The sequence below is a fragment of the Haliotis asinina genome, chromosome 8 (assembly GCF_037392515.1).
Source record: "Haliotis asinina isolate JCU_RB_2024 chromosome 8, JCU_Hal_asi_v2, whole genome shotgun sequence".
NCBI lineage: Eukaryota > Metazoa > Mollusca > Gastropoda > Lepetellida > Haliotidae > Haliotis > Haliotis asinina.
The window spans coordinates 53,215,221-53,232,244 of NC_090287.1; the positions used below are offsets into that span (position 1 = coordinate 53,215,221).

General features: G+C 40.1%; 1 protein-coding gene across 3 annotated transcripts in view; it reads left to right on the forward strand.

Moving 5' to 3' along the window:
- Window positions 1–16,116, forward strand: part of LOC137293392 (HEAT repeat-containing protein 5B-like) — a 118,590-nt gene extending 102,474 nt beyond the window's left edge. For all 3 annotated transcript variants that reach the window (XM_067823905.1, XM_067823907.1, XM_067823906.1), the window contains 22 exons: window positions 106–180; window positions 591–797; window positions 1,466–1,534; window positions 1,697–1,818; window positions 2,403–2,562; window positions 3,098–3,287; window positions 3,739–3,908; window positions 4,216–4,531; window positions 4,943–5,069; window positions 5,267–5,385; window positions 5,551–5,654; window positions 6,045–6,191; window positions 6,574–6,750; window positions 7,572–7,755; window positions 8,246–8,521; window positions 9,450–9,612; window positions 10,047–10,159; window positions 10,442–10,750; window positions 11,075–11,299; window positions 11,700–11,851; window positions 12,179–12,392; window positions 12,692–16,116. In XM_067823905.1, coding sequence (XP_067680006.1) covers window positions 106–180; window positions 591–797; window positions 1,466–1,534; window positions 1,697–1,818; window positions 2,403–2,562; window positions 3,098–3,287; window positions 3,739–3,908; window positions 4,216–4,531; window positions 4,943–5,069; window positions 5,267–5,385; window positions 5,551–5,654; window positions 6,045–6,191; window positions 6,574–6,750; window positions 7,572–7,755; window positions 8,246–8,521; window positions 9,450–9,612; window positions 10,047–10,159; window positions 10,442–10,750; window positions 11,075–11,299; window positions 11,700–11,851; window positions 12,179–12,392; window positions 12,692–13,014 — 3,942 coding nt within the window. In that variant the 3' untranslated portion in view covers window positions 13,015–16,116. The remainder of the gene's footprint in view (window positions 1–105; window positions 181–590; window positions 798–1,465; window positions 1,535–1,696; window positions 1,819–2,402; window positions 2,563–3,097; window positions 3,288–3,738; window positions 3,909–4,215; window positions 4,532–4,942; window positions 5,070–5,266; window positions 5,386–5,550; window positions 5,655–6,044; window positions 6,192–6,573; window positions 6,751–7,571; window positions 7,756–8,245; window positions 8,522–9,449; window positions 9,613–10,046; window positions 10,160–10,441; window positions 10,751–11,074; window positions 11,300–11,699; window positions 11,852–12,178; window positions 12,393–12,691) is intronic.
- The last annotated feature ends 908 nt before the right edge of the window (window positions 16,117–17,024 follow it).

A 17,024-nucleotide genomic window follows, 5' to 3' on the forward strand; every position in this document is an offset into this window, starting at 1 on the left:
CATGGATAGCTTGTTTCCCTAACCATGGACACATTGGTACTCTAGAAGGGTTTACCAATATGGTTTTCTTTCAAACATTTTTAAGTCCATGTTGTTTGCTTTCAGCTGCAGCCAAACAGTGCGTCTGGTTCAGGAGCTCTGGAACATGATGCACAGTATCTTTATGCAAGATGTCCTCCGGTACGTGTCAACACTGGCAGCCAATTTCTTTCTATTGGAAATCACATCATAATACCTTGACCTTGGTCACTGTCGTTTGTCACATGAGGTTAATAAAATGAGGGTCAGGTTATTGTATTCAGACTCTCACACTCACTGATTATAGGACATTGTGATATAGCTGTAAATAAAAAGATTCAAGGTAAACTGAACTAACTCAATTATCCTTACCATTAGAGAGTTGATTTGTGAAAATCCATGGAAGGTTTGATGGGTAGGCCTCAGGAATACAGCTGGTTCTGGAGTGGAATCTAGGTTTGAATCCCTGAATTTTCGTGTTTCCATATCTCATTCATGTTCTTCACAATAAGAAATAATTTGTCACTATTATCATCTGTGGTATCAGGATGGCACCATCATGTCTCTTACAGAGTGATCCAGTACCAGGACCATTGCCACTAGGTGTCGCTGTCATTGACAGCTCTGTTCGGTTGTATGGCTTCATCTTCCCACGAGTAGCACACAAACACCGTTATCAGATGCTCAACCACTTCAATGAATGTATCAAACAAGCTAAATCATCACGACAACAGGCTGTACAAATGAACATCTTCACTGCAGTACTGTGTGCACTAAAGGTAAGGACAACACCAATATGGAGGTTGATCTGGAAACTGTTCGAATCTTATGTCTCTGTGTTATGTGTGAGAGTACCGTAGTGATAAAGGACACGCTGCTATGGAGCACATTAGCACGTTTTGTCTCAAATGGCAATTGACTTTTATTTTAATCTGTTCAGCAGGCAGTGACTATGAAGAATGATATGGTAGTGGGATTGTTAATGTGTCTCGCTGACAGCTTGCATTGTATACTCCTCCGGGAAATGAGAATAAGAAATTCACTGCACATTTTGTGCATTGTAAATATGCAAGATTATTACTATTTGGTACTGTCAAATTAAGCATGTTTTATATGTGATGTATCATTTTGTAACCCATGAAGATCCGAGATGGAATAGTTCTTAAGCAGCCCATGCTTGCCACAAAAGACTACTATACTTGTCATAAGAGGTGACTAACGGAATCGGGTGGTCAGGCTTGCCGACATGTTGACACATGTCTTCAGTTCCCAGTTAAGGAGATCAGTGCTCATGCTGTTGATCACTGGATTGTCTGGTCCACACTCGGATTATTTACAGACCTCTGCCATATTGCTCAAATATTGCTGAGTGTGGCATAAAACTAGACTCACTCACTCATTCTGTGAAGCCATGACAATGTAGAATAATGAAGTTATGTTTCTGCAGAGTCTGTCCGAAACAAAGACAAGCATTGGAACAGATGATGTAAAGAAAGCTGCCTTTTCCCTTATCATGGTAAGTCTAGTTCTGTGATAGAACAAAACACATAGTTAAATGCAAACTTTCATCCAAGGAACTTAGATTGTGACACAGTTATAAGACTACCATTTTGGGTCATCCATTGAAGTATCTTCCATGTATTGGGCATGTTGTAGTTGATGGATTTGTATTGTCCAGGGTGCACTGAGCAGTGCCAACCCCATCTTAAGATGTGCAGCAGGCGAAGCCTTGGGTCGAATGGCCCAGGTCGTTGGGGACAGCAGGTTCATAGCTGAGATGGCACAGTACAGCTTTGATAAGTAAGTAGGGATACAAATTTATATTTTTATAGTTCAGTTTCCATGTCAGCGAAAGTGATGTTTCAGAACAAGGTTCAGGATGTAGCTTTTATTATGTTTTACAAGATGTATGGATAACTTTCAGGTAAAAGCCAAACTGTGTACATCATTCTTTAGATCTTTTTTAGGAGGTAGAAGGTTTTCCTTTAGACTAACAACTAGTCTCTGAAATAAACATATTTTACTGAAAAAAAAGTTCATAGTACAAAAAAAATAATAAAATGCAAGAGAGCCCTGAGACTTTCTCCATTTTCATGAAGCAAAGGAAATCTGGACCTGCCACGTTTTCTAGACTTGCATGTGCTTTCTTGAATATGTTTGCTGCAGTGTCTGTATAACAGACTAGTTTGCCTTGAAATTTACCTGCTCATTCAACTTTCAGTTGAGATGCGTATCATCAATAACATATAAGCTGCTTTCCTGTGAATCTCAGTAGTTAGGAAAAGAAAGAAAGAAACTGACATATCTCATGATACTTCCATTGGTACATGCACTTGTAGTGAAGTGTTTTGTTTCCATGTCTTATAATGCTTTGTCTTGCCCAGATTGAAGTCTGCGAGAGATGTAGTGAGTCGGACAGGTCACTCGCTGGCTCTGGGCTGCCTCCACCGTTATGTAGGGGGTATGGGGTCGGGTCAACATCTCAACACCAGTGTCAGCATCCTCCTGGCTCTAGCACAGGACTTCAACTCACCTGTTGTACAGGTAAGCAGAGTCTTGATCAGAATCTTTCCGGGTTGTAGGAGTTCGGGTTTTGCTCTGTCAAATTAGCATTTTAAGTGTAGTTATGACTATTGTAGTGTCTCCTGCTTACAGGTTTGTGAGAGTATTTGAAAGATGTTGAAGGTGCCACTATTTACTTAGTAGAGTTGTCCCCCCCTAGTTGTACCAGGATCAAATGAGCATGGATTAAGAGTTTCATCTGTAGCATTTTAAGTGTAGTTATGACTATTGTAGTGTCTCCTGCTTACAGGTTTGTGAGAGTATTTGAAAGATGTTGAAGGTGCCACTATTTACTTAGTAGAGTTGTCCCCCCCTAGTTGTACCAGGATCAAATGAGCATGGATTAAGAGTTTCAGCAACAAACACTTCAGATTGATTCAGAGATTATTTTTAAGAAGTGTACCTTTGTCCATGAATTTCACCAAGCGTGCCACTAAAATTACGCTAACATATTTCAAAGATGCATTGTCCGAACTTAACTAAATCCACTGACTCACTCACTTTGACTCTCTTCCAGGTTTGGGCACTCCATGCTCTGGCGCTGATAGCTGACTCCGGTGGGCCGATGTTCCGGAGTTATGTGGAGCCGACATTGTCCCTGGTGCTGCAGCTGCTGTTGTCAGTCCCACCGTCATCCATCGATGTTCATCAGTGTCTGGGAAAATGTCTGTCAGCTCTCATCACATCCATAGGACCAGAGTTGCAGGGTGAGTTGGATGTGCAGAAGTCTTAAATATCCATCAGTAAGAACTGTTTCCAGTGTTCGAAGAGCCTGTGGCACAGAAGACACAAAGATACTAGTCAACATCTTACATTGACAGTATTTAGTACAAACTTTTTAACTATGAATCTTCAGAAACCCACATTTTCAACAAACAGTGATTTTTAACTAGAGACAGATAGCATTTTGAATTGACATTTATAAGAAATGTTAAGACACTGTGGATAATTATGATTTAATTTCCTATGACTATGAGATGGATATATCTGACTCATAAGCAGTTTCTATCCTGTTTCACAACAGCAGAAAAGCGAATTTAAAGGTGCCCATGAGCTTAACTTTAAGCAACTGATGATGCTCTAACACCTGAATGTGTTTTTCAACAATGGCTAATGATAACTACAGACAGATTGATCATATATCTGTCCTTTGTACAGGAAATAGCGGGTCTATTGCAACAGCACGGTTGTACAGTCTGGTGTGCTGTGCGGTGATGCAAGACCATCCCGACTCCCTGGTGCAGGCCGAGGCCATCACGTGTCTGCAACAACTACACATGTTTGCCCCTCGCCACGTCAACCTCACCAGCCTCATACCACACCTCTGTGTAAGTCCAAGATCATTGCTGCAAATTTGTCCTTTTACCTGACGATAAATGTTTGTATTTACTAGAAGAATATCAGGAAAGGCAAATAAGTATATTCATGACTGTTCAATGTTACATTTGATTCTCACAATCTGTTTGGTAGGGACAAATTTACTTCTGATAAAATAATGCTCCATACCTTACCAAATTTTAGTATATCTTTTGAACATTTTGGATGCTGTTTGTCTTTTAGAAAATGAATGGATGTGAATCAGATTTTAGTTTGATGTGGGCTGACATGGATATATTCCCCCACTACTTTCAACAGGAGATTTTGACGAGCTCCCACCTGTTGTTGAGGCGTGCTGCTGTAGCATGCTTACGTCAGCTGGTGACACGAGAAGCCAGGGAGATCAGTGAGCAAGCCTTGTCTCTGTCTGGTGAAGGGAAGGATGGGAAGTCGTGCGCCAACATCACAGAGACCGGCCTAGAGGGGGCGCTGTTTGGAATGCTAGATACAGAGATAGATGGGAAGCTGATATCAGATGTGCAGGACACAATAGACAGCTTGCTGCAGAATCTTGCCATTCCAAATCTTACACGCTGGCTGATTCTACTGAAGGATGTGCTATCAGCATCTACTGGTATGTTGCGCCTATGTCTGTGTGGGGAAATGTTTCATAGTCAATTTTGATAGAACATAGCTTTTTGTTCCATGTTATCAAAACAGGTCGCCCATAATCTGTTTAGCATTTTAGATGTGATGAAAAGAGTTTACAGTGATGAAAACAGGGAGGACGCTTCTTGGATGACAACACTTTTATTATATAATGATGTAAAGTTTCAGTATCCATTGTTATACCATTGTTGAGCAAGTATCCCAGATTTCTTGTTACATCTCACATACATTATAGTGAATGCTAAGTTTGTCTGATGTTTTCTTGATGTCAGCAAACTTTTCAGTGCTTTGCCTCCATCGTTTCATTCCTGCTTCACGTCAGAAGTTATATGATGTCTTATGATATTTAAATGTGTCTCTGTTTGACCAAATCCAGACACAAGTAGCGCCAGTCCTGGTGAGGATGATGGAGGAGATGACGATGACGATGAAGAGAGTCAGGATATCGATGTCAGGTTCAAGGCTGCGGAAGTAGAGAACGCACATCCTACAGTGGCACCAAGGTCAGTATAGGCAGGCACAGTGTCGTCAAGGTTACCATTTATCCTCAGGCATCTAGAGAAATTAAGAGTGTTTCTGCTTAAGAGTTGGAAATGTAGTGTTTGATTGCCTAGAATCTTTTTCTCTCAACACAGGGTTATGAGGTAGAAAACCTCAAGGTCAGATCAGTATTTCTGAACTTTCCGCTTCTGTTTTTCAGATGGCCAACACGAGTGTTTGCTGTTGAGTGTTTGAGGAAGATCATGACATCCTGTGAGAGTGGGGAACATCAGTTTGACCTGGTCAAGGCAAAGGCAATGTCCGAGTCAACAGGCAAACGTAGGTCACACAGAATATGTGTAATGTTTATGTAATACAATATTTGTGAGAGTTTCATTGATAATAAGCAACATGCTTTGTTATTTATTGTTTGTCATGGGAAGAAATATAGGGTGAAGTGGCCTTACTGTTACTTATCATTGATGATCTCCCTTTGTCCATCAGGATGTTATCTCTGTCTTCATCTCTCCGACCTGATCAGGATGGCTTTCATCGCAGCAACATCAGACAGCAACCAGCTGCGGTTAGCTGGTCTAGCTGCTCTGGAGGTAATCATTGTGTCCATGGATGCTACATAAAAGTGAAATGCATAAATGTTTCCATAGTTTGATTGGGAAATCAGAATTCAAATCAGATTATAAGGCCTGGTTGTTTGGTAACAATGTTGTAGTACTCATTTTTGAGCAAAGAATACAATTTGGTATGTGTCCTAGCCTGGGTTACGTTCTTTTAGACACATAAGATTGCTGATGTTTGTGATAATATTACACCAAAGGTCAAGGTCAGATCCCAGCACCATCGATCCAGAAATTAAGACCATCACAATCTTTAGCTCATAACAACAACTGCCTCATTTTCATACTTAATTTCATTGCTTAGACCCTCAGGTTCAACGTCAGTTACTCTACAACTCTGTAAAATGTTGGCCTCTTTTCCAGGAACTTGTGACAAAGTTTGCAAGCATCCCAGAGCCTGAGTTCCCAGGTCATGTGATCCTGGAGCAGTATCAGGCACAGGTTGGGGCCGCCCTTCGTCCCGCCTTCTCCCCAGACACGCCCTCGGATGTGACTGCTGCAGCGTGCGAGGTAAATGAGCAGCCATCTAAATTACATGTATTGAGCAAACTGCTACTTTTAAAGGACATGACCCATCAAGTCAACAGCCATTTAAGACATAGACTAAAACTACAAGGAAGCCCACCGGGCTGATAACTGAAAAATGTTGCTGGCCCTGTGAACATGTAACCACAGGGCTGTGGATTGGCCCACAGGGCTATAAAGTATAGTTGTAAGCCTGCTATGTAACTAGCAAGCAGCAGGCCGCTGGGCAGATGCTATTTCATACACTGATAGATGTAATGACACCTACAAAAGAATAACAATGATGTTTCCAGATGGTACCATAAATGTTTTGTGATTAATTTCAAATGATGGTTTCTGTCAGAGATGTGATATTCTTGTCCTTCAGGTGTGCAGTACATGGATTGGGAGTGGGGTGGCACGGGACCTCAATGATCTACGGAGAGTTCACCAACTACTTGTGTCTTCACTCAGTAAGCTGAAGACGGGCAAGTCACAGTCTCTCTTGTATAACGAAAGTGCTTCCACCATGGAGAAACTGGCAGTCATCAGAGCATGGGCTGAGGTTAGTGTGGACAAGATTTATTGTTGAACTTCTTCCATTATCAGTGTCTTTATCCGTTCCCCTCTACCTTTGTAGGTCATGCCAGGCTACCAAATGGATCAGTGTTGTTCAGTTCACTGACTTGGTTCACTAAAATGGCAATGCACGTACAGTTTGTACATGCCAAGAGCTATGATGCAGTCCAGTACAGTCATGACATGATCATGCATCGCGGCTGAGAAAACCACCTGTATTAATCCTACTCAGATTCATGGCTTTATGGCAGAAATAATGACAATGCAACGTAAAACTCGACACAACCCTATTTAGATTCTCGTGGCCAATTTCCCCTCCTTCAAGACATTTTAGAAATACTTCCCATTGGGTTTTTGACTGAAATTTGATATCAGTGTACTTCCAGATAATTTCCTTGTACATACATGTAACTGTCGTTTTAGTTCTCACTCAGATTATGGGAATCTAAGGACTACTGTACATAATCCATTTGGCTATTACATCCTTTATCTTCATGCATATGGCAGAGTGGGGAGGGATTGTCGTTCAGATATTCTGTTTCACTTTGCTTTTTTACAGTGTACGATAAAACCGGAGAAATTTACTGCTTTTGAATGTGTAACAAAATTTCAGACAACATTAAACAAGGTTTAATTTTCAAAAGGTCTGTGTATAAAGAACAGGAAATTAATATGGACATCACCCCCCAAAAATTTGTGTCGAAATAGTGACCTCAAAACAGGTCTCAGTAGATTACCAGCGAAACCAACTGTCACCATGGACACTGCTAGCAGATTGTAAAATGTATGTATATATATATATTCCAGGTGTACATAGTGGCAATCGACCGTGAGCGGGAGAAGCAGGAGCAGAACAAGGAGAAGATGAAGGAGGAGTATAACGACCACAGCGGGGAATCCCTCCTGAGTCTGGTCCAGCCTGAATTGTCTACCCTTAGCGAGCACTGGAACAATGCCCTCAGGGACCATGCCCTCCTCTCTCTTCCTTCAGGTGAGGAAAGGCATACTATGTATATCATGGTGGTACAGTATATCAATATAGATAAGCCGAATTTTGAGGACCAAAAAGTGCAGTCTGTAGAATCGGGTCGGCTTATCTATGAGACACAATTTCATGGAAGTATTTTTTAGGTTGTCAGTGCCCTGTCAGGATGATCTTACACGTTAGTAGTACATTTGATCACTGGATTGTCTTGTCCAGGCTTGATTATTACAGACTATTTTCAAATAGCTGGAATATTGCTCAGAGCAGCATTAAACAACAAACCAGCCAACCATTGTTTGAATAGATAAATATAGAACAAGGTTAATGACTTATTGAGAGGTATTATATAAGATGTTTATCAAGTGTTGACTGCAGTTATTTATTCACTTTTAGAGATTAGTGTTTTACTCCTCAATCTGCTGACAGATCTTTTGAGCTGTGTCGTATTAGTCATATGTGAAGTATTGACAGACATCAACTTTTATGCTCCTTTCAGAATATTCAAGTCAGCTGCCGACAGATGGTGGTGCTTTTTATCATCCTGACACAATTGAGACAGCACGGCAGCACTACAAGAAATCTTGGCCGCCAATCCTGTATGCTCTGTGTGTGTGGTTGAAGGAGAAGGGTATGGGTGACCCACAGGGGGAGAAGTCTGGAGAGAGGGAGGGCGTGCCTCACACAGTGGGACCTCTCAGTCTGCAGCCAGCTAATGTACCAGCCAACATGAAACCACACAGTCTCAACCAAGACAGGTTCTATCTCATCCTTGGTGAGTCAAAATCAGTGGTAGTATTGACTACAACAGTACATTTGACATTCTCGACAATCTGTGCTTATCAAAAGAGGACAATTGATTTTTGTCAGACTCTGTAACTTTGTACCTCAGTGACAGGGTGTTCCTCCAATATCAATGATGTGATTCTCTGGACCTGGCTCAGCGAGTGAGTGAGTGAGTGAGTGAGTTTTACGCCGCACTCAGCAATATTCCAGCTATATGGCGGCGGTCTGTAAATAATCGAGTCTGGACCAGACAATCCAGTGATCAACAACATGAGCATCGATCTGTGCAATTGGGAATCGATGACATGTGTCAACCTAGTCAGCGAGTCTGACCACCCGATCCCGTTAGTCGCCTCTTACGACAAGCTGAGTCGCCTTCTATGGCAAGCATGGGTTGCTGAAGACCTGGCTCAGCTGTTTACAGCCATCATAATGCTGTTGAATGTGGTGTGAAACAACAAACTCACACATTACTAACTTAGAGGTCAAATTGTAACCATGGACACCTTTGGACTCTCCATGATCCATTTGTTTTGCTTCACGTTTAACTGGGATGGCAGATAAAATGCATGTCAATCAATCTTGACTCACCCTGGACCTGATTGCGGCCCTCAGATACCCAGCGTTTTTTCAGCTGAAATTACTTTCACCTGTTTTACCATCCCTGTCTCTAGATAAACTATGACAGTCAACGTTTTACTTCTGGCAAACCCTAATTAGGACTGAATAGTGGATGTCACTTGTGTGGTACATGAATATTGTGTTCTTTTGGTGAGTTTTTTCTCTGATCCGTAAATGCAGCTTAAGTTGTTCTTTGATGAAGTCTAACATTCTAAAATGTCATGTTGGTTAGTGGCACAGAAAACCGATGATACTTATAAGAAAATCCATTCATTATCCAATGTATTTTCTACCAGGTATTTGCATGGAGTCGTTATGCAGTCCAACATCTCGTCTGGCCACTGAGACTGCTGACCAGTGTCTGAAGGGCCTGTCTGCTCTGCTTAATGCCAAGTGGTCACGAAGGCAGCTCGGAGAAGACCCAACACTTTGCCGGGAACTTCTCAATGTCATGCACAGGTCTGTAACCACAGTCAACTTGTGTTTCAGTGAGTAACTTGTGAGGTTGATTCAATTTGTGATTGATATTGAAGCTGAAGCTCAAATATGTTTAGCTTATGGGTTGATTGAAGCAAGACTAGTAAGTAGGAGGTCATAGTGGCTAAAGTGTTCACTCACCATGGCAGTGATTCTACATGGGTACAGTGTGTGAAGTCTAATGTTGGTATCCCCTACAGTGATATTTCTGAAGGCAGTATGAAACCATTCACTTTCACCCACTCAATCGTTAGTTTGGCAGATCTGAGATTTATCGCCTTGGAACATCCCCTATGCCTCATTCACATTCTCAATTCTAGGTTGTGCATACCTGTTGTAGACTTCCTGTTTGTGCTGCTGACCCTATTTGTTGTATGATTGAATTAATGTTCCCATTGTTAAAACACTGTTTACAGGGTGATCTTGACACGGGACACTGTAGCAACACAGCACTTAGCAGTAGATGTGGTGCGGCAGGTGCTCCGAGCAGCAGTAGAGAACCTGGATATGGAAAGGGTCAAGCTTAAAGGTTGGGAAGATTTCACATCCACCTCCATATACAGCTGTATGTAATGTTGTGGATTAATGAAAGGTTTTATTAGAGCTTTGCAGAAAACCACAAAATGCAATAAATGTATGTAGTGTGTAACATGAAAATGGAGTTATATATCATAAATATTGCAAGTACATTCATCTTGCGATGAATATCCCTGATTTTGAATGACATGGTAAATTGTTTGCCTAAATTTAGTTTCAAGTTTACAAGTGTATAACCATTCCCTCAGTCATTGTAATCAATTGTCATCTACAGAGAAGGAACTGAGCACACCTAGTACAACTGAAAGCAGTACAGACTCGATGGACACAACGGACAGCACCCTAGTGGCTGGAGAGGGTGGAGAGTCAGGGGACATTGAGCCAGGGAAGTCTGTGGTGTTTGCCTCCCTTGAAGTCTGTCTGTGTGTCCTGGTCAGACAGATCCCAGCAATGAACCCGTCAGCTCCCACTACAGGTTTCCAGGTCCCCACACACCTGTTGAAGCTGTCAGAGGAGTCAGGAACTCTCATTGCTTCTGTTATCCAAGTAATGGCTGACCTACCCAGCCTCTGCTCCCCCACAGGTGAGTTCACTGATGAGAGTGCATTGTACGTTGCGGGATTAGAGTAATCTCCCTTGAATTTTTTGGGCTTTTATGAAATGTGGTATAGTTATTGAGAAAGATTAAAGTAAACTGATAAGGGAAAGGAATGGCAAAAGTGTGTCTACATGCATGATCCAATCTGATAGTCACAGGATTTTGTTGATATGTGATACTTTTACAGATTTTCTGCTTTTTGCTATGATGTGAAAGTGACATTAACTACCCAAGTATCTCAGAATGAATTGTTACGAGAATTGAAAAGTATTTTCAATTGCTATTTCACCCTGATCTTTCACATTCCAGGTGCTGTATCGGTTCTACCCACAATCCTTCATCTAATTACCAGGGTGATGCGTGAGGTTGCAGCAAGGTCAGCTGAGAGGAAAATTCCCTCAGTGATAGCCGCATGTCTGCAGTCCCTCAAAACGTTGTGCACATCGGTCTACCTGGAGGATGAGCTGGTGGGGCAGGACTGGCTGCTCATCCTGCAGAGTTCCCTAGCAACCATCCTACACTATGCACGACCAGGTATGTAACCGAGATACCATTCACTTTTGTCCAGTGTACCATCTGTGCATGATAAAAACCTTGGTCCCATTTGATGATGCATCTTGGAGTTGAGTGGTATGATGCTAAAAATGTTGGTCCAGTTACATTGCTTGTATTTGTATACTTGATCACTTTCTCATATCAAGGGGCAGTCTTGTAGCCTTGTGGTTAAGATTTTTACTAGTCACGCCGAAGTCCTGGTTTCGATTCTCAACATAATTACAGTGTGTGAAGCCCATTTCTTGTGTCCCCTGCTATGATATTGCTGGTATATTGCTAAAAGGTGTGTAAAACCGATTGTGAAACAAAGTGTGTCACATATTCTAGTGCCGATATATCTCATATGTGTGGTACAAATTTTAGTTCTTTGTATGTTTAGGTGAAGATTCAGCAGGTCTGGACGAGAGCACTCTCATCCTGGCTTTGGCGGTCTTCACAATGGCTTGTCCAAGGGAGATAACCTCAGTCCCAGCACTCCTTGAGCCAACTCTTGAGATATACAAGGAAGCCCTGCAGTCAGACAACAATGAGGTAATGTTTGGGTCTGATCAATAGAGGAATGTATACTAGGGCCTCAAAACAAAATGGAACTTCTGAAAATGTACAAGAAACCACACATAGTATGCTTGTTTCTGTAATAGTACGAAAATCTTGAACAAGATTGTAAACCCTATTTCACTGCAACACATCCCAAGGGAAGATGTCTTTTACATGATTTTTCAATGAAGGACACCAGAATTTGTCTTTTTGTATGTTTGGCACTGGATGAGGTGTTTTCTCAGCAGGGTATGTGCAGGTGTATCATCTGATGCCAAAACAGTCTTTTGATAAATGTTAAATATTGATGTCTTCTTACAGCTGAAGGTCAAATGTGTTCAAGCCTTCGTCTCAATTCTTCAACACTCGGACACTCAGGTCGCCACACCCTATATCCATGCTCTGGCGCCAAAAGTTATTGAGTTCTTGTACTCGGTTGCATCATCACGTCCTAAGTCCGACTTGGAACTAACCCTTGTGTTGGAGTCATTGAGAGTTCTGGAAACACTGGTGAACCTCGCCGAAGACAGCAAACGTAAGTACAGGGCATAAGAAGTGGGTAGGCCAGATGAAGTCTGAGGTACTGTTTAAAGCCATGTGAGATGGTACATTTTTTCTGGTCTATGATAGAGGTGACCACACATAATTACTTAGGTGTGTTCAAGGTGTGCTGAAATAGTTGACCTGTTAGCTAAAATTAAAATTAAAAGTCCCTTTAAGTTAGTTATATCAATAGTTGGTGTATTTTCCTAAGTTACTGAGACACTCATGCTGTAGCAGTCACGTAGCATTTTCTTTTTATTTCGGTAACATTCCAACGATGTCTTCTTGCAGGTGTGACTCTACTGGCCCTGTTGGTTCCCATCCTCATCTCGTATCTCCTGGAGGAGAAATCCCTGACCACAGCAAGCCAGCCTTCAAGAAGCCTTCATGAGGAAGCCCTACAGAAGATCATGAAGATTGGGCCTCTGTACCAAGAACAATTCAGAATGGTCATGAGTATGTCTGCTGACCTCAAACCTCGGTTAGAAGCTGCTGTCAAGACTAACCAGGCTGCGATAACAAGAGCCAAGTTACAACCGACAACCAAGGTTATATCAGAACCAGTTAAACCAACTATTACCCTAAAGACTGATTTTAGTAATTTCACTGGATAGAACTCGGATTGGAAGAAAAATGGACTTCATGCTGTGGATCAATTGGAGGTTTACATAAGATATACTTCAAATTATGTATATATTTGAAGAAAATCTCGGGTTTTCGTGATATGTGAACAGAGTTGTGTACAGACAGGATATTTGATATTTATGTGTACAATATTCCCTTTCCACATCAAACTTGCAGTTCTTGACATCTGTAGCAAAGAGACTGTGTATATTTTAGTACATGTCCCTCTGATGTGCACACATACGCAATGTCTAGTCAGCAACAAGCTTCAAACATCACAGCAATCAAATATGTCAAGTATCTTGACTTGTTAACTAGTTGTTGATATTCCACTGCCAACACCTAATCATAGTGCAAAATGAGTAGTTTCATGAACCATATTTATTCATCTGAATGCACAGACAGTGTATGAACGTATGACTATGAAGTTTTTATTGATTTAACTTCATTGAAATCAAAACCTGATAAACCAATCAGTTTTTTAAATTATCAAATCTACGATCTATTATCAATGGTTGTGTACAGACAGCAAAATGTATTTATGTTGATGAAATTTAACAGAGAGACCTTAGTGCTTACAGGTTTTAGATTGTTTCAGCATGTCGATGTGTGTTTAAGTCAATAGATTCTATCAGTTATTTCTTTAGCTGTCATACATCATATTTCTCTGAAGGATATTGTGCAACTGTCTTTTTAAAGCTTCTGGGTGTCACATTATTTAAATTCCAATTTAGAATAGACAGAAATACCTTTGTCTTACCATGTCATGTTTGAACTCATCAAATCAAGGCACGCCATTTAAGGGTTTCTTTATGAAATAGATTTGGATGTCGCCATGCCATTTAAGTGTTTTGTTATTAAGCAGATTTGATTATATTTATCGCAAAATTATTTGGATTATAATTATAGCAAAATTGAAGATGTAGGCACACTGTTTAAAGGTTTCTTCATTAAACTGATTTGGATTATATTTATAGCACACTTGAGGATGTTGGCATGCTGTTTAAAGGTTTCTTTAATAATTAGATTTGGAATATGTTAATGGCAAAATTGAGTATTATGCCAAGGCAGAAAGTTGTTACTTGTTGTTGAAGTTGAACTTTGGTTCTCAGGGAGAAAGAAATTTGTAAACTGAAAATGCGAAAAATGGCACTTCGTGTGAAATCAAGTCTGTATATCTTAATTGTTGACTTTATTTAAAATGGTGTTAATGAAATGTTTCTCATTCAAATGATTTGAAAGTGTCATACATCTCATTGGAAAGCTGTGAAATTATGGAGGTGAATTTAAGCAGTTTGTATATTTGTAAATAGTTGTGAAGAGAAAGTTGACGGATTGTGAAGGAAGTAATGTTATAGTGTATAAAACTTATTTTGATAAAATATGGAGATACATGTTTTCAATTGGTATCATTGCGGAAGTTAGGGAATGGAAGTGCCATGTGGTTGTAGAAATGGACTCAGGATGTCAGTCTTTAACTTGACAAAGTCTACACAATGATTACATGACAGTTTAAGCAGGGGTCAGTGAATGCTTATCTCATGTATGTATGCAGTGGTTTAGGGACTGAACTTACAGACTACTCAGTTGAAACCCTACGCACTCAGTAATCACCTTGTGGTTATATTAGGACTGGGTAATGAATGAAAGGTATGATGCTGCAAACATTCACGCACATATTTCTCAGACAAATAGGTCTGTGTGATTAATATTTGACAGTATAATATATATCTTCCCATTAAGTCTCTCCTTATGGAAAAAATAATATTTTTGTAGCAAGTTTATTGTTACCATTTCATAAGTCACTGACGACACTGTCAGTGTTCACAGAATTTTACTGTTTGATATACAGTCAACCACTGTTGTGTCAAAACTGAAATGATCTGTGTTAATACTTTGAGTATCCAAGGTTTGACGTAATGGAAAATTTTGTGAACATAGAAAACTTAAGAAGGGACCAAGTGTTTGCTTCAAGAAAGCTTTTGGTTTGACATCAAAGTTTGACACAACTTCTGTTTGACTGTACTTTGAAACAATGACATTATTATTGGTTGTTTAATGAAAAGCTTTATGAGAAAGGTTAGCTTTACGTTGTGACACCAATAAATAGGTACAGTGAACTGTAACCACGGTAACAGTGCATATCATTTGATGACCCCAAAATGCAGCTGGATTTCATCCATGAAAATATCCTACAACGATTGATTGGGGAAAGACGTTTACAATCATTGTTGCACTAGGACATACTAGCACTTGCAGTTTCTCTTTACTCACTGTGGGGCAGCGCTAGTGTTAATATTTATACTGGAGGCAATTCAACATTTCTGTGCTATTTATTAATGTGAGTTAATTTTTTATAGTTTATTGGGGTTTTTTGTGTACTTTCGTATCTTTGTAAATTCTGTGCAATTATTCAAAGATGTTTGTTTTCCATCACAATAAAACAAGTCTAGTGCTAGAACATTCAGTAAGGTTTATTGTGAATATGTATATGCGACTGGAAATTAAGAAAGTTATGCTCATTTTTCTAGTACAGATCAGATGATTATATAACACTATATATATTAAACGTTATGATTTTATGATACATTCCAGATATATATTAAGGTGAGGGTGCACAATACTAGCATTTGTTGGCCCTTCATTCTAGACAATAGAGTAATGTAAAAAGATTTACCAGTTCAGAAAATATGATTGATTCAATCTCTTAGATAATGTATTTCCCTGGACTCAGTTGAAATCATGAGAAGAAAGCCGTCTACTTTTAGTAAATTATCTTAACCTTTAAAGGGAGTGGTCACAATTCATCAATTCTGTCATCACTTCTAAGGCCCAGAACTTCATCTGTGATTCATGACTGAGTGCTTTCTTAAAGTTTGTATGTGCTTTTAATGTTAAGTTTTTGTAAATATTGTTGTTGCTATGTGGAACAGAGCTTTGTACATAGTAAATTGTAAACCATAAGTGTTATATCATGTGTTTGTACTTTTGTTTGCTATATGGAACAAATTTATTTGCTGGATTAGTAAAATGCTTAACTGAGTTTTAATGAATGCCTCTGGAATGTAAATAAACATTGAAATATCTTACAATACATGTCTTTTTGTGTCATGTATTTTGTGAAAACAGAAAGATGAGGTTTCATGTAATGCATGGAGCAGAAATGGCAATGAAACCATCTGGAAGACCATCTGGGTGACTGGCTCTAAACTTAGATCTTCCTTCAGAAATCTAGCCCATCATGGGCAGATGGATGGGCCTTATTTCATACACTGATATTGAATATAATTCCTTTAGACACTTCCATTCACAAAATATTGTTGCTACAATGAGACTCCATGTATGTAACACCACCTTAGTTGGCAGAAATTGGTGGAAGATAATAAAGGTCTAGGTCAATCTGAAGCAGACATCACAAAAAGCTTTGTTCACAATACCGTGAGCTTTGTCAAAATGTAATTTTAGGGAATTTTATGAACATAATCTTTGGTGTTTCTTGGAGGAGATTGCATAATGTTTAGAACAACATTCACCATCAATATAGGACAGATGTATTGGCAGAATCTCAGGTTATAAAATTAATGTTCACCACCAAAATATCTTAAAGTGTGTGCATGCGCCTGTGCCTGTTTAAAATGTTCAACCAGAGACCATATAATATTTTATGGTCTCTGGATCAACACAAAAATATCTTCAAGTTCAGGTGTGGTGTGGTGTGGTGTGGTGTGGTGTGGTGTGTGGTGTGGTGTGGTGTGGTGTGTGGTGTGGTGTGGTGTGGTGTGTGTGTGGAGGTGGGTGCGTGCGTGCGTGCGTGCGTGCATACGTGCCTCGAGCGGACCTGTGCCTTGTTAAATTGCGAAGGGGAATAACACAGGCCCACATAATGATGAGTTTCAAGATACTCGGGCTCCTTTATCCGAAGACATCTTGGATTATGCCTTTGGTTATCCAGAGACCACATAATGGATAATATATGGTCTCTGGTTTACCCATGTTGACT